Below are 26676 nucleotides of genomic sequence, written 5' to 3' on the forward strand. Positions count from 1 at the left end.
TGTGTCTGGCTTCTCTCACCTAACATAATATTTATATTTTCAAAGTCATCCGTGTTGTAGTATTTACCAGTACTTCATTCCTTTTTACTGCTAAATTATTACATTATATGGATATACCACCTTTTGTTTATCCGTTCATCATTTGTTGGACATTTGGGTTTTTTCTGCTTTTTGGTTATTATAAACAATGGTGGTAATGTCCCATTAATATTTGCCAAAACATTCTAAGTATTTAGGAGGGTCAGTGGAAAAAATATTCAACTGTGAGGTCAGTTACCTAAGGTCTATTTTAGTTTTAAATTACTACCAATTACTGTTCATTAAAGGAGATTTGACTAAAATTCCTTTGACCTTCAACAGTCGATAATTTTATATTTTTTTGTCTTCTTCAAGTGTTTGGCCTAATACCGAAGTCCTGCAGAAGAAGAAACATTAGGTCATTCTAAGTTCTACACTGTAGCTAGGAAGTGCAGTCAATACTGTAATTCATTTTAACCTCCAATCTTTTCAACTTTTTAAATTTAGTCCACAGTTTGGAGAATACTTAATTCAATTTTACATTGCCCCTCTTTGTTGAAAAGGTGCACTCTATTTTACCAAATTATAGAAATTCTAGTAATAAACCAAAAAAATCTGAAAATTATGGCTTGTACTGAGGAAGTATTTTCATTTCTCTGTTTTATTTCTGGTGGGGAATGGACAGTTCCTAAAATATTATTATTTGTCACCCCAATCTAAAAATCACCTTTCTTCCTCTTCATACATAAAGACGACTATACATAAATACATAAAATATTATATATTAGGGAGGATTCGAGAAAATTCCAGTTGATCATTTTGACATGCTTGAAAGCTGGAGCAAACATCCTATTTCCTTTGACCACTCTCCTGGGCACTAAAGGTTTGGTTTTGATTGGGGGTGGAGAGTAGGGGGAACGTTCGGTCAAACATCTGTTAACTAATTAGCGATGTGTTTATTAGTGAAAGCTGAAACTACTTTTTGACGTTACCGGCGAAGAAAATAACAGAGAAAGATACTTCTAGAAGTTGTTATAACTAAGTCCCTATGTGGAGAGAGACAGCTAGCTACACGTGGGAAAACTCATTATCAAGAGAGTCGTCTTTCCCTAGTTCTTACTAATGGCACCGAGACTTGTGTGAGATGCATGGGTTTCTTGGTCGTCCCCGCGACAACCACAGGCAGGGACGTCCCTTGCCGGCAGCAGGAGGAGCCCCTGGAGGGGCAGGTGTGCGCAGTCTGTCGTCTGCATCTGCGCAGTCCACCGGGCCCGTGTAGTGAGAGAGGCCCGGATGGAGGAGGCGGAGACGCGCCGTTGCCATGGCAGCCGGGTCCCGGCTGCTGTGGCAGCAGGTGCTGGGGTCTCCCTCGCCTCATTGTCAGAGCTTACAAAGAGGAGGAGAGGAGAACTTCCCGGGCCATCTTTGTGACCCCAGCCGCTGCGTCTTACACAGGCAGGAGGGGATACAGAGGGAGCGAAGGGAAGGATGATGCGGAGATATGGTGGGAGAGAGGGTAAAGGGGTAAATGTCTGGCACAGCTGGGAGGAAAGGAGGGTGGAGAAGCGAATGAAGGGCTTTCCTGTTGGCGCCTCATCCTTACGAGTCCGGGGTCCACGGGGCCTGGCGCTGGCGAGGAAGCCTGGTTATTGCGCCTTGCTTCGCTTTGTGTGAGGAAAACCCCTTTGAGGGTAGACAAAAACAAAAAAACAAAAAACAAACAAAAAAAAACCCTCTAATTTTTGTCATATTCCTATGTCTCTCAAAGTTCTCATCTCTGGGAGAAAAAAAAGGCACTCCTTAAATGTTAGCTTCCATGAAGAGGCTAAGGTACTCATTTGGTCGGTGGTAGCTTGGGAGCCTGGATACAAATGGAAATTGCCACCTAATGTTTGTAAAATATTGTTTATCGTTATACCTGTGACAGATTATGATTTTTTAAAAAAATTTACTCATAGGATCACAGTCTTGGCAGGATACAGCAGGAAGAGTGGGCCAGATGGTCTTATGATGTTATTATGGGTTAGCTTTTGCTTAAGTATTTATTTTATATTAAAAGACATTATCTTTGACGTTCTTTCCATTCTCTTAGATTTTAAACAAGCATGTTTTAAGAAGTATGAGGTAAGACTGGAGTCAATGAATTAGATTAAACTGTTTTTGAATGTTTTGAATCCTGAAAGAAAGTTCTGAAAATTATTTGTATATATAGACTTAGTTTAGACTCACACTAAAAGATCTGCAATCACCCACATGGGATTTAGCAGACACACAGGAGGAAGAAATTAATTTCTATTTCTTAACTACAGTTCCTTATTAAGAGGGTGGTTCTGGTGTAAGCCACTTACATAGATTTTTACTGATGATACTTAACTGAAATTTAAATGTGTGAAATCACAGGAATAATAGTTAGGTGATTCAGTTTGTGTAAGATGTATTTTTGTTCCGGCATGTTGATGGTGTACCATATGGCCAGCACCCTGGGGATGAAGATTAAAAGAACTGAAGGGGATTGAATATCCTGTGACGCATTTGAAAAAGGCTTAAGGGACTTGGTAACAAGAGTTTATGATTTATGTTCTTTGTTTACTTGGGAACCAGCCATGAATTTTTTGAAGTTATAGGAAAAGAATGCATTTCTTATTTGATGAACTTCATTTACTTCCCTGAGTCACTTCAACTATGGCTTTTTTTCTTTTTAATTAAGGCATAGTATGATTGAATAATACTAATATAATTAGCTTGTAATTATTTTATTTTTATTTATTTTGCTGAGTCTGTGTTTTAGTTTTAAATTTGAGTTTTCACATGGGTGAGATACTTTGTGAATAATAAAGCAAATCGGAAGTCTTCAGGCAACGATTTATTCACAAGTTCAGAACTAAGTTTTTATAAAATTAAGGAAAAGCACTGAAGAGTTCCATAGAAGTCTTATTCTAACAATTAGTTATGTAACTTAAACATCTTAAGGCATTTATGAGAGGGAAAAATAGTACGATTTATGTAAGTGTTTTGGATCACAATGGTTTTAGTTTATTTTTCATCATCCATGGCACCCTTGCTTGTAATTGGTAGGTAAGCAGACACAACAGCATATATGATTTAGCCTGTCCTGTAGCTTAGGCAGTGATAAATAAACTCACTCTGAAATATTGATTTGGTTTCTTCAGGTCACTTCAAAATATTATTGATCTCAACTTCTGATTTACAAATTATTAAAGCATTAATTTGAGTCCTTTACAAAAAGTTCATTTCCTATTTTTAGTTTAAAAGAAATAAGTATCTAGAAGGAATTATAGTCCAACTAATACAATAGAAATAGTTGTATAATTATCCAGTTGAATAATTAGGTTGAATAAGTAACATTCAGTATACCTAAAACTAACTTTGTCTTGAGAGGGAGAGGGAAGTAATATCAAGAACCACGCAGAGGAAAGATGACCGCTAAATGAAACAGACTTTCGAATTTAATTCTTGAATTTAATTATTCAGACATTAGTAATTTATTTTGTATTAAACCTTCATGGTACTACACATTTATTTTTAAATTCTCTTGCTTTTCATAAGTTGGCAATTATTTGCTAATTTGTATCCTGTAGAAAAGGTAAAAATAAACCTTAAGGGTCATCTAGCACAACGTTTTTCTAAAGCTTCAGTTTCCTTTAAAACAATGCCATTATCCTCTTCCAGGCTATGTATAAACATTTGATTGACAGGAACACAGCTCACTACATGTAAGGACAGGTTTGAAAATGTAAATTGTATCTTACATTGTGCCAGAATTTGCCCCTGAGTTCCTAACCCTTATACTAGTTTTACTATTTGAAATTATGCAAAACCAACCCTCCTTTACATGATGACCATTTAAATATTGTAAAGCGGTTGTCATCGCTCTCCTTTAGGAGGGTTCTATTTTTTAGGCTAACATTCCCAGGGGTTTTAGGATTCCTCAGAATCTGGTTTTAAGGCGTTTTATTCTCATAGCCTCCCTTCTTCCCTTCTTTTATATATCCCTGTCTCCTGGCTTATTAGCCCCTGAATGTATTCCAACTTTCTTTTGTTCTCTAAACAGTAGCAAACTAGATACAGAGCTTCACGTGTTATTTGTACCTCAGGCATAGTCTCAGCCTTGAAGCTCATTTATGTTTTTGCCTTCATCATTCTTCTAACTCATTTTGAACCCACTGTCTACCAAAAGCTATTAGTAGGTTTTTCCTACATAGTACTGAAAAGCCTTATCTCTTCTCTTAGCCATGCTTTCACTATCATTTGATGGTGAACAGTAGCAGGGGAAAAATGTAAATCTTGCATTAGTAAAATTGGTACTAGGTTAGTAGTCTGGTCAAAGGTTTGGGGAGAATAAAGTGAAGCTAATGACCAAAACAAAGTCTGTGGGTATTTATCAAATCAGGCAGAACATCTGTCATTTATATCTTTTAAAATGTGCCTAGATCTCATGTGTTCTTGACATCTGTACTTTCTACTTTCCAAAAAGGGTTTTAGGCAAGTTATTCTTGGTGTAGGAGCAAGAGAAGGCAGGTATAGAAACAGAGTCCCAGTTGTTTGGGCCCCTGAAGATCATATTTCTACAGTTCTTTTGAAATTGGACCTGAAATTCTAAGTCCATTTAAAGAGCATTGCTCTTTTTGTTTTTGTTTACTCAGTAGCGGAAAGTATGCAGATTATTGCTGTATATTTCTACCTTTGGGTATTCATGACAGTTAGACCTACATAAACAGTGTTCCCTCAGCCCTTTACCTTTTGAAAAGATAATGTGACATCAAACTGCCCCCTTCTCTCTCCTTCCAGACCCTTCAGGAGCACGTTTATGTTCAGGCCACACTGGAAAATTCCATGCACTTCCATGCTTGTTCTTTCTCATGCTGTTCTTGTCTGGAATAACTGCTGAACTGTCGTACTCAGTGTTCAAAACCCATCCCAGCCTTCCTTGATATTTCCAGTTTTAGACTGGCTTAGTTGCGTCCTTATTCTTCCACAGTCCTTTATAATATACCTTCAGGGTCAAGGGTAGAGCTCAGTGGTAGAGTATGTGCTTAGCATGCACAAGGTCCTGGGTTCAATCCCGAATACCTCCATTTAAAAAAAAATTATATATAATATATATATATATATATATATATATATATATAAAATATACCTTCATTCCACTTACCTGCATTTTCAATTTATGTTTTTTGTCTACATTTTAAATTTATGTGTTTTGTTTTTGTCTGTCTTCTGTACGAGGGCTCAAGGGCATAGTAATATTGTAATCTTTATATGTATATATAAAATTATAATCTTTATAGGAATATTGTAGGTATTCAACAAATGTTTATCAAAATTGTGTTATATATTCACACGTGTATATAATATGCCCTCCCACACAAAGACATGGGTAAAGACTTAAATGCTTCCTTTATTTGAAAAATTATGCACAAGAAATTAGCAGGGCTAGGAACTGACCTCAATTTGCTGATAACTTCAGTTTGTTTTCTTAAAAGTGACTGAATAAACCGTTTTCACAAACATTTATTAACTTTCATCTGATATCCCTGTTTATTGTCATTGTCTTCTGCTACATAGTTTTAAAAAACCTCTCAGATCACAACTTATGCCATATAAATTACTAGAAGGATTGAGAAACTGAGGATGAGCATTAATATAATCGTTTTTATTTGAACATAAGAAAATGTGAGTGAGACTAAAAAGATGATTCATCAGCTCTGACATGGACAAGGAGTTTTAATGATCGGCAGGGAAAGTGGAAAATCCTTCTTTAAACCTCAGAGAGTCTTCTTATCCACCCTTTTTAGTCTCCTTGTAAATTAGGGTTTCAGGAATTGGGGGTAGGTGGGATGGTTGTTAGGAATGGTTCACCTAGAAAATATCTGGCCTTTGTCTTTCTTTTAGGGTATACAGATATGTTTATTCTGAACATTCCATAATTTGTGTTTCTCTATGTTAATTAGCTTACCATCAACATTAATCTCCATACTCCATACTACCCCCAAAATAGACATAACATCTACCTTATCTCTTATAATCTTATAGCATTATTCTTTAACAAACTGAAAATGGATGAAAATAAAGATACTGATTCGAAAGACAGTGGAGAATATGAAGACGACTTTGAAAAGGACCTGGAGTGGTTAATTAATGAAAAAGAAAAAAGTGCCTGCATAATAGAGGTATATATAAATTGCCAATAGCATTGATAATAAGTATATTAACAAAGTGCTTTGTAGTTCTTGAAGAGTTTCACATATATTATCTCATCTAAACCTCACAAAATTCCTTTGATATACATAAAGCGAGTATGATTATCTCCATCTTAGAGACGAGAAAATTGAGGCATAGAGAGTTTAAATGTTGTATCCTAAGGAATCGGGCTAATTAGTGAGAGAGCAGGGATTAAGTTAGGCACTTAATAAAGCTAAAATTATCATTTAAAATTATAATTTACAAAATATAAATAATATAATTGAATGCATCAAAAGTAAAAACAGTTAATTTCTGCTTTATATGAACTTCGATAATAGCATGAGGTTATACTTTTAATATATATGAAAAATAAAGCAAATCCTCAAAAACACTGTCTTTCAGCAAATATTTGAAACCTGAAGAGTGAATTAGCTCTTCAGGGGAAATGAATATACAGAAAAAAGTAAAGGGTCAAAGACTGAGCCGTAGGAATATTTGTAGGAAAAAGCAGATTCATTAAACATGATCATACACTACTTATCAGACATATAGAAGGGAAATCCAGAAAAATAAACTAGTTTCTGGGTCATAGAAGTTTCCTTCTTTCTTTACATATATATAGTGTGTATGTGTATCTATATATAATATATGTATGTATGTGTGTATGTGTTTATATATACATGCAATTGACCATATATTAATAATTATGTATTATATATAGTTGTATATAATATAAGTCATGTCAATAAATAGAGAAGTAATGAAGAAAAGGACCAAGAATGGGATAAGAATAGGTACCTTTAGAGGGAAAATAATCAGAGTGGCTACAGAAGAAGCCAGGTTTAAGAGACTTAAGTAAAAGACCACAAGGAAACGAAGGCAGCATGTTTTATATCACAAACTTCTTTTAGTTCCCGCTAGCTTACTTACACAATGGGATAGACGATATTTGAAAAAGGCAACAGAGTCAAAAGTGAAGACTTTTCTACGATGGCTTTTACATGGGAGTTTTATGCATCTTTAATAGAATAATAATCAGAGTGACTAGCCGTAGAGATACCCAGAGATACTAATGCTGAACACCAAGGTCTTATGCCTGGAAGGGTAATAGAGTTAGAGTAGTGATAATGGTAATTCATTGTTTTATTTCTTTATTCAGCAAAAAGTAATGATCACCTACTGTGTGTCAGAGACTGGTCTAGGTGCTGGGGATATAGCAGTGGTCAAAACAAAGTGTTCTAGTGAATCTGGTTCATTCCAGTGGATTATTACAATGCCTTCTTTTGAAGCTGGTAGGAAGTATGGACGACAGAGCTTGAGATGGGGATGAGGGTCGGGGGAAGATTTCATTATAAAAAGTGGTAGTTTTATTATAGTGGGTTTTAGAAAGAAGTGAAAGCCAAAGGAATCTTCAGAAACAGGTACTGTAGGAAGGAACCCCAGAATCAAATCAGGCTAAAAAGAACCACTATAATACAGAGGTCTTATTTAATCTGAATTATTTGGTAGTCATTTTAGGGGGCCAGGTTTATTTCCTTATTGGATGTATAGCAGTGTTGTACAGGTTAGGAAGAGGAGGCTGTCAAAAATGATGACTGTTATCCAGTAAAAGAGGAAGATAATTTTAATGGGTTTAAGACAGTGAGAAATAGTAGCTCCCATATAAGTCTTTCAGGAGAGAGAATTGCCTGAGAAAGAGAGGTAAATTAAATATTTTAGGTGCAAAGTGTTTGATAGAGGAGGATGTATGTATATGGGAGAGATGCTAGTTAAGAAGCCATCAGTTAGAAACATATGTGGAGAAAGGTTTTGTAATGTGATAATAACAGCTTATGGTTCATGTGGCATTAAATTAAAAGAAGTAAGACCAAATTATGATGGTGTTTAACATAGATTATTGGAGCCTCTGAAAATAGTTGAGGAAGGAAAATCTAATCCAGAGGTAAAACTTGACTTGAAATTTGGGTGTAGGTCCTGCAGAAAATAGCAATAATAATCTGAAAAGATGGTAAGAGCTTCAAAATGATTAGTATTTGACCAGAGGCAGTGACTTCTTAATGGTTCTGGGGAGAAAGATACTCTTTTTGAAAAATACAAATATTACAAAGAGAAAACATTTTAAAATATATTGTTCTGAAAATGTAAAGGGAATAAAATTTTAGAGAGGGAAGAATATTAAAATAATATTGTGCTATTTGTAGTTATCTTTTTATATATTAGCATAAAATTTAAAAAATATCAATATAGTACTTGAATATCAAATTCAAATTTATAGAAGTGCTTTCCCCTTGGAATGCTCATAAATATAAGTTAGAAAATTCTGAGTGAAGTATGAGCAGGAAGCATGTTAATTTTCCCATTCATAAGATAAATCACATGAATATGAAAATCCATTTTGGATTGTCTATGTATAAATGGACAAAGAGTCTCAATTTTTATTGAAAGAGAATCTCACCTTCTTTTTTTTCAGATGGCTTGTGGGAATGAAGAGAATATTAACCAAGATTTAAAAGAGAATGAAACAGAAATCGAACAGAGCAACCAGCTTTCTGATCCTGACAAATCTTTGAAGGATGAAGTATCACCAAGAAGAAATGACTTCATTTCTGTACCAAGTATTCAACCTTTGGATCCCATATCAGATTCAGACAGTGAAAACTCTTTACAGGAATCCAGACTGGAAAGCCAGCAAGACCTGGAGGAGGAAGAGGATGAAGAAGTAAGGAGATATATTATGGAGAAAATTATACAAGCCAACAAACTTCTACAAAATGAAGAACCTGTGAATAATAAAAGGGAACGAAAACTCAAGTTCAAGGACAAATTAGTTGATTTGGAAGTTCCTCCTCTTGAAGACACTGATACTTACAAAAATTATTTTGAAAATGAAAGTAATATGTCTGGAAAACTGTCACAGTTACGTATTTCCAATGAATTTGGGCAAGAAAATGTGCTCCTGCCACTCACTGATGGAAATGGTGAAGAAAACAAGGATAGGAAAATACTAGTAGAGAGAGATGGAAAGTTTGAACTTCTGAATTTACAAGACATTGAGAGTCAGGGATTTTTGCCCCCCATTAATAATGTTAATAGTACAGATAATGAACCTCAACAGTTGTCACCCAGATCTTCCAATTCATCTGTCAGTGGAGTCAAGAAGGAAGAGCCAATAGCAAAGAGTCATGCTATTTCTCACTCATCAACAGAAGAGCCTCTGGCTTACATCCCTCAGCCACCACCCAACCCCATGACTCATCCAGACTCTGCTGCCAACTCAGATAGAAGTAAGGGGAATGGAAAATCTAATCACAGGACACAGTCTGCAAATATATCTCCCGTGACATCAACATACTGTCTTTCTCCTCGACAGAAGGAACTGCAAAAACGGTTAGAACAAAAGAGAGAAAAGCTAAAGAGAGAGGTGAGACCACAAATGGGCATTATATTGAAAGTAGAATATGTTTTCATGTTTTATAAATGCAGTAGGAATTGAAACAGTTCTTTCAATTATTGGATATATTTGCTTGCTTGTTTTGTCTGTTGTTAGATTAAGTGGTTAAGTGTTAAGAATGTATATTTATATAACAAACACCACGATTACCTTTGTCCTTTCTTGTAAGGATCACAAAAGCATAGTGATGAATGACATATGTTAGAGCCAGAGATCTCAATGATGGCTTCATCCGAGCTTTTCGTTCTAAAGTTGCGGTTCAGAGAGATTAAGTGACTGCTGAAAGTAATCTTGATAGGCGAGAATCAGATGTCAGATGGAAAAATGAAAAATGAAGGCACAAAATGCTGGGTTTTAGGAGGCAGTAGGTAGAATTAGATTATAATTCTCTGGGGGGTGTGTGTGTGTGTGTGTGTATTTCATATATCGCTCATGCCTGCTGATGGAAGACGTTTTCACATACTGAGCTGTGGGGAAGTCATTCTGGCTTATGTATGATTTGTCTTGAACTTTATGCTAAGACAGCCTGTCTTATGGCCTGTCAAACATACATCATAGATATGTTTTAACCATTAAAACAAAGAAGAATGTATTTACCAGATTGTTTAGAATGTCCACTTTGAAGACAGGATAAATGTTCTCCCCTTTCCCATGACACCAATGCTAGTACTCCTTTGAAGATGAGATTCCCTTCCCAGACACCAGGGTCATACTGATTCACTGTGTAATTATTCATCTGACTCTTTTGAAATCTTGAAAGAATGTACCCCTGTCATGTTTGATGTTTGTTCTTTGTTCTAAAAAGATCTAAATATAAAATTTATTCTTTGATAAATTCACATTTTCTATAATGTAAGCTCCTTTAGGGCTTAGGAAATAGTATATAGGTATTTAAAAAGATATTTTATGCTGTTAATTGTATAGAATTGTTTCTTTCCTTCCTACATTTTATTCAATCAAAAAAAAAAAAAATAAAAGGGCTTCTTGCTATATTGTCAAAATGCAAGGAAAGAACTCTGATTTCCATTTTTTGAAGACAGTTTAAGCATGAATTTATAATTTAGTTTATTAAAATGCTAAAGTTTTAGCATTAGAAGAGATTTAAGAGCTTGTTAATGTAACTTCATTTAATAGATGAGAATTCTGAGTTAAGGGGTTTGCCCAAATGGACACAGTATGATGGCAATATGATTGTTCCTCAGGTCTCCTACTCCTAGCTTAGTGCTGTTCCCACTGTGACATGCTGCTTTGCTCCCAGTAACTATTTCATAGCTCTTCATAACTGGTTTAAGTACCTTCCTTCAAGGTAAAGTAACTCTCTTTTATAATATTAGCTGAATAATTCAGTTTAAAAAATTCATTTTGTTCTTATTATCTAATTGAAAAATTTTCTGACAGCAAAAATGTTACTTTATGAGTATACACTAGTTGAAAATATTTGTAGAAGTTATAATAAAAAAACTCAAACACATATAAAGTCGCAGTTAACCCCTATGTACTCAGATCTCTCAGATTTAGAAGTCACCAAGACTTTGGCATATTTGCTTCATCTCCTCCTTTTTTGTCTGAGGTATTTTTAAAGCAAGGCCTAGACAACACATCATTGCTCATTTGTACACTTCAGAAATGACTGTACACTTCACAGAGAAAATGATTATAGGATTTTGTTTTGTAAACACAAAGTCATGTATCACAATTAACAAATTTAACAATAATGTAAAAATGTTTCAGACATTTATAGTGCTATAGACACCATATAGTGCTTCTAGAGCATGGTGGTTTCTTTTCTTTTTTCTTTTGCAGTTTGAGGAGTTCAATACCAAACGTAAACTAGGAAGTGAAGGAGAGATCCAAGGATGTATGCATTGTACATTTGTGTAATTGTAGACTTTGTCTCTGCGATTTAATTTATCTAGAAAGTCTTTTTTTTTCTAATCAAATTATAGGCCTTTTTTTGTTTTTTGTTTTTTGTTTTTTGTTTTTTGTTTTTGTTGTGTGTGTGTTTTTAGGGGTAGGCCCAATTTTCAGATGGAAATTTATAGGGGCAGGGAATCCTAAAGTCAGATCTCAAAATATATTTCTCTGCTTTGATAACTCATGTAATTTTATTGACTTTTCATTAATGTCTTTTGGTATTTTTTCCACTAGGAAGAACAAAGGAGAATAGAAGAAGAGAAAGAAAAGAAAAAAGAGAATGACATGGTGTTTAAAGCATGGTTGCAGAAGAAGAGAGAGCAGGTTATAGAAATGAGGAGAATTCAGCGAGCAAAGCAAATCGAAGACATGAACAGTAGAGTAAGTAAAACTTTTCTGTGAAAAGTTCATACAGGTATGAAAGCTTAACTTATTTACAGAAAGGAATCTGATTATCAGACTAAAAACCTATGGAAGAAGTAGGAAAAGTGGTCCAAGAACTACCTTTGCAAAAATGCGAAAGATGTAGCATGCAGATAACTTTACAACTAAATCTAAGAAGCCTTGTAAAAATCAAATAATTCCTATTTAACTCAAACGTTTATAGCACAGAAAGTGGAAAACTACAAATTCATTTTTTCAAGAGAGTAAAACTTTGATATTCAAGTAAGACAAAGATAGCACACACATACACGAAACCCTACAGACTGGTCTCACTTAAGAATAGATGTATAGAAATCTTACGTGAAAACTAACAAATTAGAGACACCGAATTATTTAATTTTTTTTAATTTGGAAATATACAGAAAACCCAAGATAAAGTAAAAAAAAATCATCTATATCCTCACTATTAAAAAATGTATATAAAGTAAAAATGAAAAATTCAACCCTATACCGTTCCAGGCTCATCTCCCAGTGGTAACCACTTTTAACTGTGTGGTGCAAACCCTTCTGGGTCTTGTTTGTATTTACATCTTTACATGACAAAAATTTATTACACAGTTTTTTTTTTCACTTATTCATCAAGGACACATTTCTAGGTCATTTCACTTAGATTTGTCTTTTCAAATAGCTGCATGATATTTTATTGTTCAGAGGTAATTTATTCAATTATTCCTCACTTGTGAATATTTTGATTGGTTCCAATATTGTTCTGTTAAATTAACAGTGCTGAGTGAACACATGCATTCTGTAGGACTACATCAGTATTCTGTAGGAGAGCTTCTTAAGAGTAGAATTTATGACTTACTGGATATCCAGAATGAAAGTTGTGGTTAAATATGCAAAATTAGCTTCCTAAATGGTTATTTCAATTCATAGTCCCTTCAGCAGTATGTAAGAGTGAATGTTTAACACATCCTGTCTAACATTGTATGTAGTTTATTTTCTTAAATTTTCCTCAAGTTAAAAATATACGAGTGTGTATGAGCATGTGTATATTCTGTGAGTTTTTTATTTATAATCTTTTCTTTTTTTCAATTTCATTTTTCTTACTGCATTGTATATTAGGGATTTTAATCCTTTGTCTATTATATCTGTCATAAATATATTCTCTTAGACTGACAATATATTTTTTACATTGTTTATTATGCCATTTGTAGAAATTTTTAGCTTTTAAAAATCTTAGGATGGGCAGTACCTTTTCAGGTGAGACACAAAAACCACAAACTAAAAGAGAAAATATTGAGAAATTTGACTACAACTGTATAGTAAAATAACAGTATACTATAACCAAGTAGGATTTATTTTAGGAGTGAAATTAAATGGATCAATAACAACAAATCTATTAATATATTCAGTATATCAGTAGGTAGATAAGAGAATATATGGTTATCTTAAAAGATATAGAAAATATATTTATTAATATTTACTATAATTTAAGTTTTTCTAATAAAATGTGGATTACAGTATAAATACTATCTTAGGAAATGCTATAGGCATACCCATTAAAGTCAGAGACAGGTAAGTCTCCCCTCTATGTTAAATAATTTTATTCTGGGAGTTCTATCCAACTTATTAAGGGAAAAGGAAATGAGGTGTAAGTATTAGCAAAGTAGTCTTTTGTATATAAACATACAAAAATTCATAGTCTTTCTATATTACAGCAAAACCTCATAGAAAAACATAAAAGGAAAAGGGATTTAGGAATATATAAAATACTTTGAGCTAAACAAGAATGTGTAGGACCTCTGTGGAAAATATAGGACACCTTTGCGAGGGACCAAAAAGATGGCTTTGATAAATGAAAACAAATATAATATTCCTGGATGGGTGGGCTAAACATTATAAATATATGAGTTGTTTGCTAAATGAAAACAAATATGATACTCCTATAATATTCCTGGATGGATGGACTAAATATCACAAAGTTTTGGGTTCCCTCAAATTTATCTTTATATTGAATGTAATATCCGTTAAAAATTGACTAGAATTTTGAAAATTGTTGTCTTAATTTACATTATTAAAGCAAAACTTTTGAATTTTCCAATTGAAAAAAATGGGCAATAGTAAGCTTACATATGAATAAATATGGATGGCCGTAGTATATGAAAAAAAGATGCAAATTTGATATCAATCAAAGAAATCAAATCAAAATAAAAGAAATGCCAATTTAAAATTTTTTATGTATTCAGTAAATATTTTTTAACTGCTTACTATATGATAGATGCTGTTCCATGCACAGAATTGTAGTCCTGAGCAAAATAAGTCTGTTTTATAGAGCTCATCTAGTAAGGATGGAAAACAAAATTTTTTTTTAACTATTACAGAAGTTTATTTCACAAAAAAGATTCAGTAAGAAAATGTACATGACCTAATTTTAATTGCATTAAAAGGTGGAGAAGAGGGGACACGTGGAAGCAGTTGATTTCTGTGGTGAACATAGCCATTGTTCATACTCATTCCGAAGCTTCTAACATGATGATATTATTTCCTAGTATTACCACCATTCCAGTGTTGTTCTGTTGCCCACTAGTTGCTGTCTCCACACAGTCATCTATCACAAGATTCATAAAGGGATCAAATCCCCAAAATATTTGTTGGACATGTCTCCCCACTATTTAATTTCGGTGATAACTTCTTGTCCATAAATTTCTTCAACTTGGGAGGGTGAGCTTTGCTCATCATGTCCACTCAGCAAGCTCAAAAGATGCCTCCAAATACAGTCTGTGTTGTCCCTCATGCTCCAGCCCCCCCCAAATTAATTCTAAATACAAAATAAATTTTTATAGTGATGAATGCTATGGAAAAAAGGAGCTATGAGAGATCATAATGGGGGAAATAAATGTATATTGGTAGTTCAGGAAAGAGTTTTCTTTTTTTCTTTTTCTTTATTTTATTTTATTTTTTACCAATAGAAAAGAGTTTTATTTGTCTATTTCCCTTTTAGTTCCAATGGATTTTGCTTCATGCATTTTAAAGTGTTGTCTGTATGCATTTATGAATCTGTGTCTTCCTGATGAATGACATTTTGCATTATGGAATGCCTTTCTAATCTTGAAGTCTACTTTGTCTGATGTGAATGAAGCCAAACTAGCCTTCTTACGCTTATTGTTTGCATGTTGTATCTTGTTTCATATTATACTGTCAGTTTATCTGTCTTTATACTTGAAGAGTTATTTGTGCAAACAGCATACATTTGGATCTCCTAACCCAGGAATTATTCTTTTAATTAGAGTTCATTATATTTAATTGTAATTAATGATATGGTAGGTTTTAAGTTTACTGTCTTGATATTTGCTTTCTATTTTTTCCATTTGATTTTAGCTCCATTATTCATCTTTTTTCTACCTTCTTAATAGATTAATCAAGTATTTAAAAATACTCCATTTTATTTTCTTATTGGCTTTTAGCTATAGTGTTTTGAAATTTTTTTTAAGTCATTGCTCTAGGGATTATAATATGTATATCCTAAATGTATCAGAAATATATTATTTTTGAAGGATTGTTTTTAAATTGAATATGGAATTTTGGGCTGACAGGTTTCTTTTCCCTTTTAGCACTTTACACATGGTGTTCATTTGTTTCCTAACATTCACTGTTTTTAAGCAGAAGTCAGTTCTTATCATTGTTCCCTTGTATGTAATGTTCTTTTTTCTATGGCTACTTTAACTTTTTCTGATGTGGATTTCAGCAGTTTATTGTATGTGCAGCTTTCTTTGAATTTGCCTAACTTGAGCTTTGCTGAGCTTCTTGGATCAGTAGGTTGGTGTTTTATACCAAATTTGGGAAACTTTTGGCTACTATTTTTAAACTTTTTCTGCCCCATTACCTTTCTCTCATTTTCTGAAAGTCCATTTTCACACATGATAGAACACTAGCAGCTATGTCACATGTCACTAAGGTTCTGTTGGTTAAAATGTTTTTTCTTTGTTCAGTTTAAATAATTTCTATTGACCTGTCATCAGGCATTGACACATTCTTCTGCAGTGTCCAGTCTACTGTTAAGCTCATTCAGGAAATTTTGGTTGTTTTTTTTCGTCTTTTAAGTTTCTATTTTTTTGTGTGTGATTTTTTTTAGATGTATTGAGATATAATTAACAAATAAAATTGTAAGATAAAGTGTACAATATGATGACTTGATACACATACACATTATGAAAGAATTCTCTCCATTAAGTTAATTAACATATACCTCACCAGATATTTACCTCCTTCCCATTTTGGTGAAAAGATTTAAGTTCTACTCTATTGACAAAGTTAAATTATGTAAAATAGTGTTATCAACTATACTCACCATGTTACATATTAGATCCTCATACTTTTTTCTCCTTATAATGTAAAGTTTATACCTTTTTACCAACCTCTTCCTATTTCTCCCAACCCCCAGCCCCTAGTAACCACCACTATACTATTCATTTCTATGAACTAGACTTTTTTTTTTAACTTTTTTTTATTGAGTTATAGTCATTTTACAATGTTGTGTCAAATTCCAGTGTAGAGCACAATTTTTCAGTTATATATGAACATACATACATTCATTGTCACATTCTCTTTTGCTGTGAGCCACCACAAGATCCTGTATATACTTCCCTGTGCTACACAGTACAATCTTGTTTGTCTATTCTACATTTTGAAATCCCAGTCTGTCCCTTCCCACCCCCCATCCCCCTGGCAACCACAAGTTTGTATTCTATGTCTATGAGTCTGTTTCTGTCTTGTATTTATGTTCCTTTTTTTTTTTTTTTTTAGATTCCACATATGAGCGATCTCATATGTTATTTTTCTTTCTCTTTCTGGCTTACTTCACTTAGAATGACATTCTCCAGGAGCATCCATGTTGCTGCAAATGGTGCTATGTTGTCGGTTTTTATGGCTGAATAGTAGAACTAGACTTTTTTTTTTTAAAAAAGATTCCACCTATGAATGGTGCCATGCAATATTTGTCTTTCTCTGTCTGGCATATTTCACTTATAATAATGTCTTCCAGGTTCAGGTTCAACCATGGTATTGCAAATGATAGAATTTACTTCTTTTTTTAAGGCTGAATAATATTCCTGTGTGTGTGTGTGTGTGTGTGTGTGTGTGTATGTATCTCATTTTCTTGATCCAGTCATTCATCAACAGACATTTAGGTTGTTTTCATACTTTGGCTATTGTGAACAACGATGCAGTGAACATGAGAGTGCGGCTGTCTCTTTGAGATAATGGTTTTGCTTCCTTTAGATATATACCCAGAAGTGTGATTATTGGATCATATAATAATTCTATTTTAATTTTTTAAGTAACCTCCACATCCTTGCCAGCATTCATCTCTCGTCTTTCTGATAATAGCTATGCTAAGAAGTATGAGGTGATATCTCATGGTGGTTTTGATTTGCATTTTTCTGATGATTAGTGATACTGGGCACCTTTTCATGTACTTGGTGGCCATTTGTGTATCTTCTTTGGAAAAAAAAGTCTGTTTAAGTCCTTTGTCCATTTTATAATTGGGCTGAATTTTTGTTTGTTTGTTTGCTTTTGAGTTATATGAATTCCTTGTATATTTTAGATATTAGCCTCTTATTGGAAATGTGGTTTGCAACTATTTTTTCTCAGTCAGTTGGTTGCCTTTTCATTTTGTTGACTATTTCCTTTGCTGATCACAAGCTTTTTAGTTTGATGTAATCTCATTTTAAAATTTTTGTAAATGTTGCCTTTGCTTTTGGTATAAAATCCAAAAAAATCATTTCTAAGAACAATGCCAAGGAGCTTATCCTCGATGTTTCTAGGAGTTGTACTGTTTCAGGTCTTACACACAAGTCTTTAATCCATTTTTGAATTGATTTTTGTGTGTGGTGTAAAATAGGGATCCAATTTTATCTTTTGCATGTGACAGTTCAGTTTTACCAGTTCCATTAATTGAAGAGACTGTCCTTTCCCCATTGTTATTTTTGGTTCCTTTGTTGAAAATTAGTTGATCATATATACATGGATTTCCTGATTGTTTTAAAGTCCAAATGTGTGTAAATCATAATAGCTATGTCATCTCAGGATTTGATATAGGAAAATGGGGCATGAGAGGATGGCCATGTCCTGGGTCTTGGACAAGTCCCTGGAATGTGCCCCATCAGGTGAGTGTCCTTGGCTTTGTACAGGCAAGAACTCAAGAGTGAGCCATAGTTGAGCAAAAGTATATTTATTCAGAGAGATACATACTCCATAGACAGAATGCAGACCTTGTCAAAAGGCAAGAGAAAAGGCCACAAGGTGTGGAGTTGTTAGTTTTTATGAACCCGGTTATTTCATATGCTAACCAGTGGGAGGACTATTCCAACTACTTTGGGGAAGGTTGGGGATTCCCAGGAATTGGGCTGTCGCCCACTTTTTGACCTTTTATGGCTAGCCTTGGAACTGTCATGATGCCTGTGGGAGTGCTTGCTATTTTGTATGCTAATATATTACAATGAGTGCATAATGAAGCTCAAGGTCTACTGGAAGTCAAATCTCCTGCCATCTTGGGCCTCAGGGTCTATTGGGAGTTGACTTTTCTGCCATCTTGGTACTAACTGCTGTGTCATTCCTTTAATGGCTGTGCCCTGCCCTCTTCCCTCTTGTCTGATATTGACTACCTTTTTCTATAGATCGTGAATTCTCTGTATGTCTGGTGATTTTTTATTGTGTAATAGACTGTATGACTCTTTAGTTGTAGGGAGTCTGGATTACATTATTTTCCTTTGAAAGGTATTAAGTTTGGTTCTGATAGGAAGTTAAATTAGTATTGGATCCTCTTGATCCTGTCAGACATGGCTCTATGCTTTATTGTGATGGGGTCTGTTTAGGTTTTGTCCTTAGTTCTAGGGCGTGGCCCTTGCTGTAGGATGTGATCCTTACTCCCAAAGCAAGGCCCCTCTGTGGTTGTATGTGGGTGCCAAAGGACTCAATGAAGTATTCCCACTCTGACTGGACTGGGACTCCAGTGTCTCCCTCTGTGCAGCTTCTGTCGTCTTTATCACTCACAGCAGCTGCTCTCTGCTAGAGCTTCCAGAGCCTCACTCTGTGCCTGCACAGCCCAGTCCTTGCCAAGGCCTAAGGGAAGCCCCTACACAGACTTCTGGATTCTTCTTCTGCATGGCTCTTTTCTTTCCAGCACCCTGCCCTACACATCCAACTGTCCCAGTGGCCCCAAACTCCCGTTTTTCCTCATAAGCCCAGTAAGATTTTTCACTGCTCCGTGCTAAGGCTTCACCTGCCTATGTTGTGGTCAGTGAAATGTCACTGAGAGCTAGGGTGAGCCTGGGGCTTATATCATGCATTTTTCTTTTCTCAGCAAATCACAGCTGCCACATGTATTTTGTCTAGTTTTATAGTTGATTTGAGTAGGAGGTTAAGCCTTATACCAGTTACTCCATCATGGCTGGATGTCACGTATATATGTATGTATGTATTCTTTTTTCAGAGTTTAATCTATTGGTAATGATTTTTATAATTTATCTTTGATCTTTAAAGTTCCTTCTGTTTTTTATATTTTCTTTTAATTTCTTTCTATTTTGGTTCCCCCTAATATAGATAATCATTTGCTATTACCTTATGCAGTGATTTCATGGACAGCCTTTTAAATTCTGCTTCAATTTACCTTAAATTTTAAAAACATATTCTTTAATCTTTATTAAAGTAAATATAACATAAATGGAGATTCTGATTCTCCTTTGAGGAAGATAAGGGTTTTGGGATCTATGTGCCCTTTTCCCCCTCATCTTTTTTTTAAATCTGAGAGTATCATTCTCATCATTTTTCATTAAAACTTAAAAAAAAAAATGTAACCCTGCAAGCAACATTTAAAAGTATTCTTTGTATTTTTGAATAGATAATACAAACATATAATTCAGAAATCAAAAAGTACAAAGAATTTTCTCCCACCCAATTTTCCTGCTTATAAATTCTCCTTTTCCAGTAACAACCAGTGTTACACCAATTTTTTGTGCTTCCTCTCAAGGATATTTTCAACAAATACGTAAGCATGTATGAATATAGAATCATACTCTATACATGGATTTGCTCCTTTACTTTTCACTGAATATTCCTTAGAGATCATTCCATATTGGTATGTATATGGAGCCTTTAAATAATTACATAGTTTTCTATTATATGGATAGATCATAGTTTATTTGATCATTACCTTATTGATTATTATTGAAATTTTTCTAATCTTTTGGTATTATAAACAATGTTGCAGTCATTATCTTTATATATATATTAATTTGCAAATATAAAAGTTTAAATGGAGGATACATTTGAGGAAGTAGAATTGCTCAGTATTCCTTTTTAAAATTTTGACAGATATTGCCAAATTGCTCCCCAGAGTTATGCCACTTTGTACTTACTCTCATCAGTGGTGTAGGAGAGTGACGATATCCCTACACCCTTATTAAGAAATGTGCTCATCTTTACCAGTCCGATAGGTAGGAAATGTTATTTGATTGCAGCATTAATATCAGTGAGACTGAACATCTATGAGCTGTTGGAATTCTCTTTTCATAGAAAAATCCTTTGTCAACTTTTCTGTTGGGAATATTTGTCTTTTCTTTTTGGTTTACGGGAACTCTTATGCATTATGAAAACCAAGTCTTTGAGAGATTTGCTACATTACATTGTTTGTTTTTATTTCCCTTTTTTTGTGATGCAGAAATGCTTGCTTTTATATGGTTTGATATAAAACCATAAAAGAAATCCTAAAAAATTTTTTAAACAATCATTTAAAGCATGACATAGTATTCAGTCTGTGAGCAAATTCTGTCAGTTCTATACTTAAAATACATCCAGAGCCCCACCACCCTAATCCAAACTACTTTGTCTGTTGCCTGGACTGTTGCAAAAGCCTAATAACTGGTCTCCCTTCTACTTGGCCTGCAGCATCCCAGTCTGTTTTCCATATAGCAGCCAGAGCAGTGCTTCTAAAATGAACAGAGTGTGTCATTTATGCTTAGAAACCTTCAGTGGTTTCTCATCTCAAAATAAAATCCCAGTTTCTACCCTAGCCTCCAAGGTGGTGCATTATCTGATCCCTGTTACTTCTCTGACTTCTTCTACCACTTTCCATCCACTTTGCTACAGCTTCACTGTGACTTCTTTGCTATTTGTTGAACCTGCCAAATATAATCCCTTCTCAGATCCCTTATTGTGTTACCACTGCTTAAAATACGTTTTCTCAAGACTTCCCATAACTGGATCCCACTATTTCTCTAAATACCATCTTTTCTCTTCACTTCTCCCATTATTACTCTCTCCTTACCATACTTATCTTTTGAATCTGACATGTCAATTGATCATATATTTTCACCCTCTTATCTAGAATAACCCTGTCCAATACAACTTTCTTTGATGATGGTAATATTCTATATCTATACTGTCTAATAAAGTAGCCACTAGTCACAATGTGGCTTTTAAGTACTTGAAATGTAGCGAAGACTGAGACATTGAATTTTAAATTTTATTTAAGTAGCTACATGTGACTAGTGGCTACTGTGTTGTACAGTGCAGATATAGAATGTATGGGAAAGGGATGAGAAAGGGAACCTTGGTTTTTTTTTTTTTTTTTTTTTTTTCACTGCTGCATCCCAGTACCTAATGTGCCTGTGGATATTCTATGCAGTAGATACTCTGTAAATGTCTGTTTAATGAACAAATAAACAGCAACACCCTTTAATCCTGTTCATCTCTGAATTCTTAATGCTTTTGATCTATAATTCTGAATTGAACAGTTTTTAGTCATCTCCAGACATTCCCAAACATTAGATGTTTAGCAGCGATCCTGTAGGTCCATGGAACCTCCTCACAAAGTTTTGCATTGTACGTCAAAGATCCTAAGTTGCATAAATGATATAAATTAGACTGGAGCATACTTGGCGATGTGGGTGACAGATAAAGGGAAATGCAGGGTGTAGGAGGTGGTCTTTTCTATCACAGAGCTCATATTTGGTGACAGTATTAAATGAGTGCATCTTTTCCTTTTATGTTCTAGCCAGGCATCCATATAAGGAGTCATGCTTTTCCCAAGGCTGAAGAGCCCCCAAATCTGTCCCTTTGCTCTCTTTACCCTCTCAAATTAGAGCTCTTTCAACTTTCAAAAATTTCCTGAAGATAGTACCCATCACAAAGTTTGAAGAACCACACAATACGCTACTCCCACTAGCCCGTTCTTGTGCCAAAATCCTCATGGCTGTTATACTCATGAGAAAATTCTTATGGTTGAAAACCCTTATTGCCACCCTCCATAGTAATAATTATAGTTTTGTAGATGGGCTTGCAGTTAGATGCTCTTAAAACTTAGAAACAAAGGTAGGAATTTAAAGAAAGTTTGAATAACATAAATGTTGAATCATTGATTTTCAAATTCCATGGAGCTTCCTTTAGGAATTGATACCAAGACCTTAACTCCACTTGTACCTCCTATCCCCAACCTTTCCTCAGCCCTGTTTCATATGTTTGTGATCTTGTGCGAAATTATTTTATCTTATTTTATTTTATTTTATTTTATTTTATTTATGAGCTAAAGGGCTCAACTTTGAAAAGTTTACAGATCACTGCATTTAGACCTTCTTCATTTATTGATGACCTCAATAAGACTTTTGACAGAAGCCAGAGGGCAGTGGGTTCACTGTTGATTTTTCTGTTAGAAAAGTAATCAGTGTTGACGATTCAAAGGTCATATATTTGGTTTGGATGCTTGGAGTGCAGGTAATGAGGTTGGTTCTATTATGAAAAATTGGTACGTGGGACATGTATTCTCGTGGGGTCCTATAGGCAGGGCCTCAAAAAGTAGTTCTGGTTTATTTAAATTAAGCAAAGCTTGTTTTCTAAACAGCAGGAAAACAGAGATCCACAGCAAGCTTTTCGATTATGGCTTAAAAAAAAGCATGAAGAACAGTTGAAAGAAAGAAAGACAGAAGAACTACGAAAGCAAGAGGAATGCTTATTCTTCCTTAAGGGAACAGAAGGCCGTGAGAGGGCCTTTAAGCAGTAAGTCAAAGGCGGGGCATTTCCCTCTTCCTCAGGGTCATTTTAGAAAGTTATATAGTCAATAAAACTTAAGAAAAAATTTTATCTCTTACCTTACATACCTGTTCAATTTTAAAGCCACACTTTTAACAATATATGAGAAAATCTTTAACTGGACACTTTACATAATAGCTTTACCATTCTTTCAAGATATTTTTCAATACTAAAATTGTTTCTTAGGCCACCAATGTGATAACTTTTGATAGCCTACCTTTGATTGATTGATTTGTTCATCTCTAGAGAAATTAGCCAGAGATTGGTTACAGCTTCTCCTACACAGTCCTCAGAACAACTGAATAAAGAGTTGCATTTACCAATAAATATTTTTTCTGTAAAGAAAAGCAATTAGTCTGAGGAGGAAGATCTGTTAGAGACTAAATGAAAAGGAGATTTGGGCACGTATTTTGATAATTTAAGGCAAACCTGACCCCTTTTCAGTCTCCTGGGTAAGAGTATTACATGGCTTACTCTGAGGAAGCAGACCTGGCATCATAATTTTGCCAGCAGGACTTGTGAAAAGAGGGAACATTGTGTCCAGTTGTTTGAAGCTCATTTCTTTCTTTTCTTTCTTGCTATTTTTCTCTTTCTTAGTTTTTCTCTTTTCTTCCTTTCTTTCTTTTAAAAAGATTACATACATGTATCCCTTTGGTATAACAGACACAGTAAAGGTGCATTGTGGGAATGGAAGGGAATAAAGTCACGTTTGCATCACCTCCAAATCACTATTGTTAGCATCTTAGTGCTTAACTTCTAGATATTTCTCTGTACATATACTTACAATTTTTAAAATATAAATTGAGATCAATTTATATTTGTATATACTGTTGTACAATCTGCTTATTTTCATTGATGATCTCATCTAATACCCAGCCGATAACCATTTTTTCCCAATTGATTCCTAAAGGACTACAGTTAATTTGCTCAAACTAATATCCATTCAAGATCACATAACATTGGATTATGAGGGTTAAGTCTCTTTTATTCTAAACAGTTATCCAGTTGTTTAGATTATTTCTGAAAAAATTATGTATGTACACACACCACATACACACTTTCATACCAGAGATGTTAAGTATACAGTTATTTTTGATGTTATTTTACCTAAGAAAGCTTTATAGACATACATTTTGTAAATGTGAACTCTTCCTTCACCTTTTTTGGGGGGTAATTAGGTTTTTATTTATTTATCTTTTTAATGGAGGTACTGGGGATTGAACCCAGGACCTTGTGCATGCTAGGCATGCACTCTACCACTGAGCTATAGCTTCTGCTCTTCCTTTACCTTTTTTATGTTTTTAATGCTTAGGCTTATTTTTCCATTTTAAGGAAGAAATATTTTATGCATTGAAAAGCGAGAGCTCTGTAATTTCTCCACCAAGAAGAGCAAGGCACCACTTCTGCATGTCGGTATTCTGCATGCTGGTTAAGTAATGTTTTAGAATACAGCTAGTTGCAAAAAATAAGTCATTTGGAATCTATCAAATACTGATTTGCTTAGAAAATCATATTTTGAAAAAGGATAGGACCTATGTCACATGTAAAATAGTATGTTTATAGCTTTAAAAAGCTTTTTTGGTTGGCAGTTTCATTTTAAGACAAACTTAATTTCAAACATTTGATTCTAAATATGGCTATGCTTTCTTATGTGAATTTGGTATAAGCCTAAAATTTTTTAAGTTAATACTTCAATCATTTGTATTGTGACCAGAACATTTCAATATAAAGAAATCTAATTTCCCTTGCCTGTAGTAATAATTTTATTGCATGAAGAGTGTATTCAGGTTGATAGTCACCAGATCTGATTATGTCTCTTTCTACAGATGGCTAAGAAGGAAACGGATAGAAAAACTAGTGGAGCAACAAGCTGTCAAAGAAAGAACTAGACAGCTCCGGCTAGAAGCAAAGCGTTCTAAACAGTTACAGCACCAGCTGTATGATATGTCAGATACCAGATCTTTTCGTTTTACTGATCACTACAACTGAAGGTATCTATTAAATACTTCATTTGGAAGCTGCTATCCTTAAAATTTTGGATATCATTTCTTGTAGACTGTGTGCTTTGGTCATACCCTAAATTATGGTAATGCTATTTATCTTTTGGTAATGTTGATGGTGAATTTATCTAATTTTTTTAATACTAGAGGAAAATAAATTTCTTCTCTCACAGTGTCGTAATGTGTTATACCACTTTTTATTCTATGCAAAAAACTGAACAACAAATGAACTCTACATTCCTATACTTATAAATTATTTTAACATTTCTAGCTGGAATGAAAAGAAAGGGACAGATATCTGTTCTAAGTTCCTATTATCATTTAAAAAAATACAATAGAACATTTCATAAAGCCGGAGTGATGACCTCTTAAACAAGCCTGGCTCAAGATCTTGTACAAAGTCCTATGTATGTCAGCTTTGAATCTGAGTAGCTGTGGCAAGCTAAGCAGTAGGGTAGGCCTACTTCCACGTGTTCTTTTAAAAAAAGAGATAGTAACAATTATGTATACTACTTGGGGAATGTTAAAAAATTAGCCAGCTCTCACTGAGAGTTTGTAATGTACCTGGTATTGTTATAACTCTTTTACATAAATAATTTGATCCAACCTTATAACAACTGTATTAGTCTTGCTTTGCAGATGAAGAAACTAAAGTATAGAGGTGAGCAGTTTGCTCACAGACTCTGACCTGTATAATTGTAAAGTCCTTTCTCTCAGTTATATTATAAAGCTTACATACGTTGGTAGACATTTGTGAATATTTAAGACTATCCAGGACTCTGATAGGTGGAGGAACAGTATCGATACGTGTAAGAGCATTTAAGGAGTGGAGGACAAAGGCAACCATAGGAGAGTGGAGATAGGAGTTCTGTTAAAGCTTCAAAAGAAAATGTTCATATCAGCTGGGTATTTGTACCTTAATCACTTGACCCTAAATTCGAAGACACAGAGAACTATTCAAACCTGCCTCAGCTTCTTAGAGCACTTTAAGCATATACCAGGCAATTTAATATTTCATTATAACTAGTCTTGTGTTGCTTAAAGTTTATCCTTAATGTAAGAACCAATTTGATACTAAAATATTACACAGATTTTTGCCAAAAAAAAAAGGCTGTTGGAATTTTTATAGGGATGGCAGTAAATCTGTATGTGGATTGCTTTAGACTGTATTGCTATCTTAATAATATTGTCTTCCAATCCATAAGCACAGGATGTCTTTTCAGTGTTTTGTAGTTTTATGTGTAAGTCTTTCACTTACTTGTTTAAATTTATTCATAGGTATTTATTCTTTTGGATTCTATTGCAAATGGAATTGTTTTCGTAATTTCTTTTATGGGTTGTATACTCAGAACACATAGATGATTTTTGTGCATTGATGTTGTACCCTCCAACTTTGCTGAATTTATTAGCACTAAATTTTTTTGGTGCATTTTCTGGAACTTTCTATATATAGGATAGTATCATCTGTGAATAGGGAATAGTTTTACTTCGTCCTTTCCAGGTGGGATGCATTTTATTTATTTAATTTTCTTGACTGGTTACTCTGGCTAAAACTTCTAGGATAATGTAGAGTGGTAGTGGTGGAAGTGGGCATCGTTGTCTTGTGCTTGATCTTAGAGG

General features: G+C 34.2%; 1 protein-coding gene and 1 pseudogene across 4 annotated transcripts; one reads left to right on the forward strand and one right to left on the reverse strand.

Annotated features, from left to right (window-relative positions):
* Positions 1–1308: 1308 nt before the first annotated feature.
* CCDC181 (coiled-coil domain containing 181) lies at positions 1309–25233 on the forward strand. 4 transcript variants are annotated; one of them, XR_004313886.1, is made up of 8 exons: positions 1310–1473; positions 2111–2142; positions 6073–6209; positions 8693–9643; positions 11822–11968; positions 22869–23023; positions 24389–24465; positions 24883–24941. XR_004313886.1 is itself a non-coding variant. In XM_032463780.1 (7 exons), exons 3-7 carry the CDS (start codon positions 6096–6098, stop codon positions 25043–25045), a joined length of 1527 nt encoding a protein of 508 aa, XP_032319671.1. In that variant the 5' UTR covers positions 1309–1473; positions 2111–2142; positions 6073–6095; the 3' UTR covers positions 25046–25233. The 4 variants fall into 4 exon arrangements, 3 of the variants coding, with proteins under 3 accessions (XP_032319671.1, XP_032319670.1, XP_014411536.1); XM_032463780.1 differs by lacking the exon at positions 24389–24465 and having other exon boundaries at positions 1309–1473; positions 22872–23023; positions 24883–25233; XM_032463779.1 differs by lacking the exon at positions 24389–24465 and having other exon boundaries at positions 1313–1473; positions 24883–25233.
* LOC116658656 lies at positions 13417–16494 on the reverse strand (annotated as a pseudogene).
* Positions 25234–26676: the final 1443 nt, after the last annotated feature.

Source organism: Camelus ferus, chromosome 21, assembly GCF_009834535.1.
Source record: "Camelus ferus isolate YT-003-E chromosome 21, BCGSAC_Cfer_1.0, whole genome shotgun sequence".
Taxonomy (NCBI): domain Eukaryota; kingdom Metazoa; phylum Chordata; class Mammalia; order Artiodactyla; family Camelidae; genus Camelus; species Camelus ferus.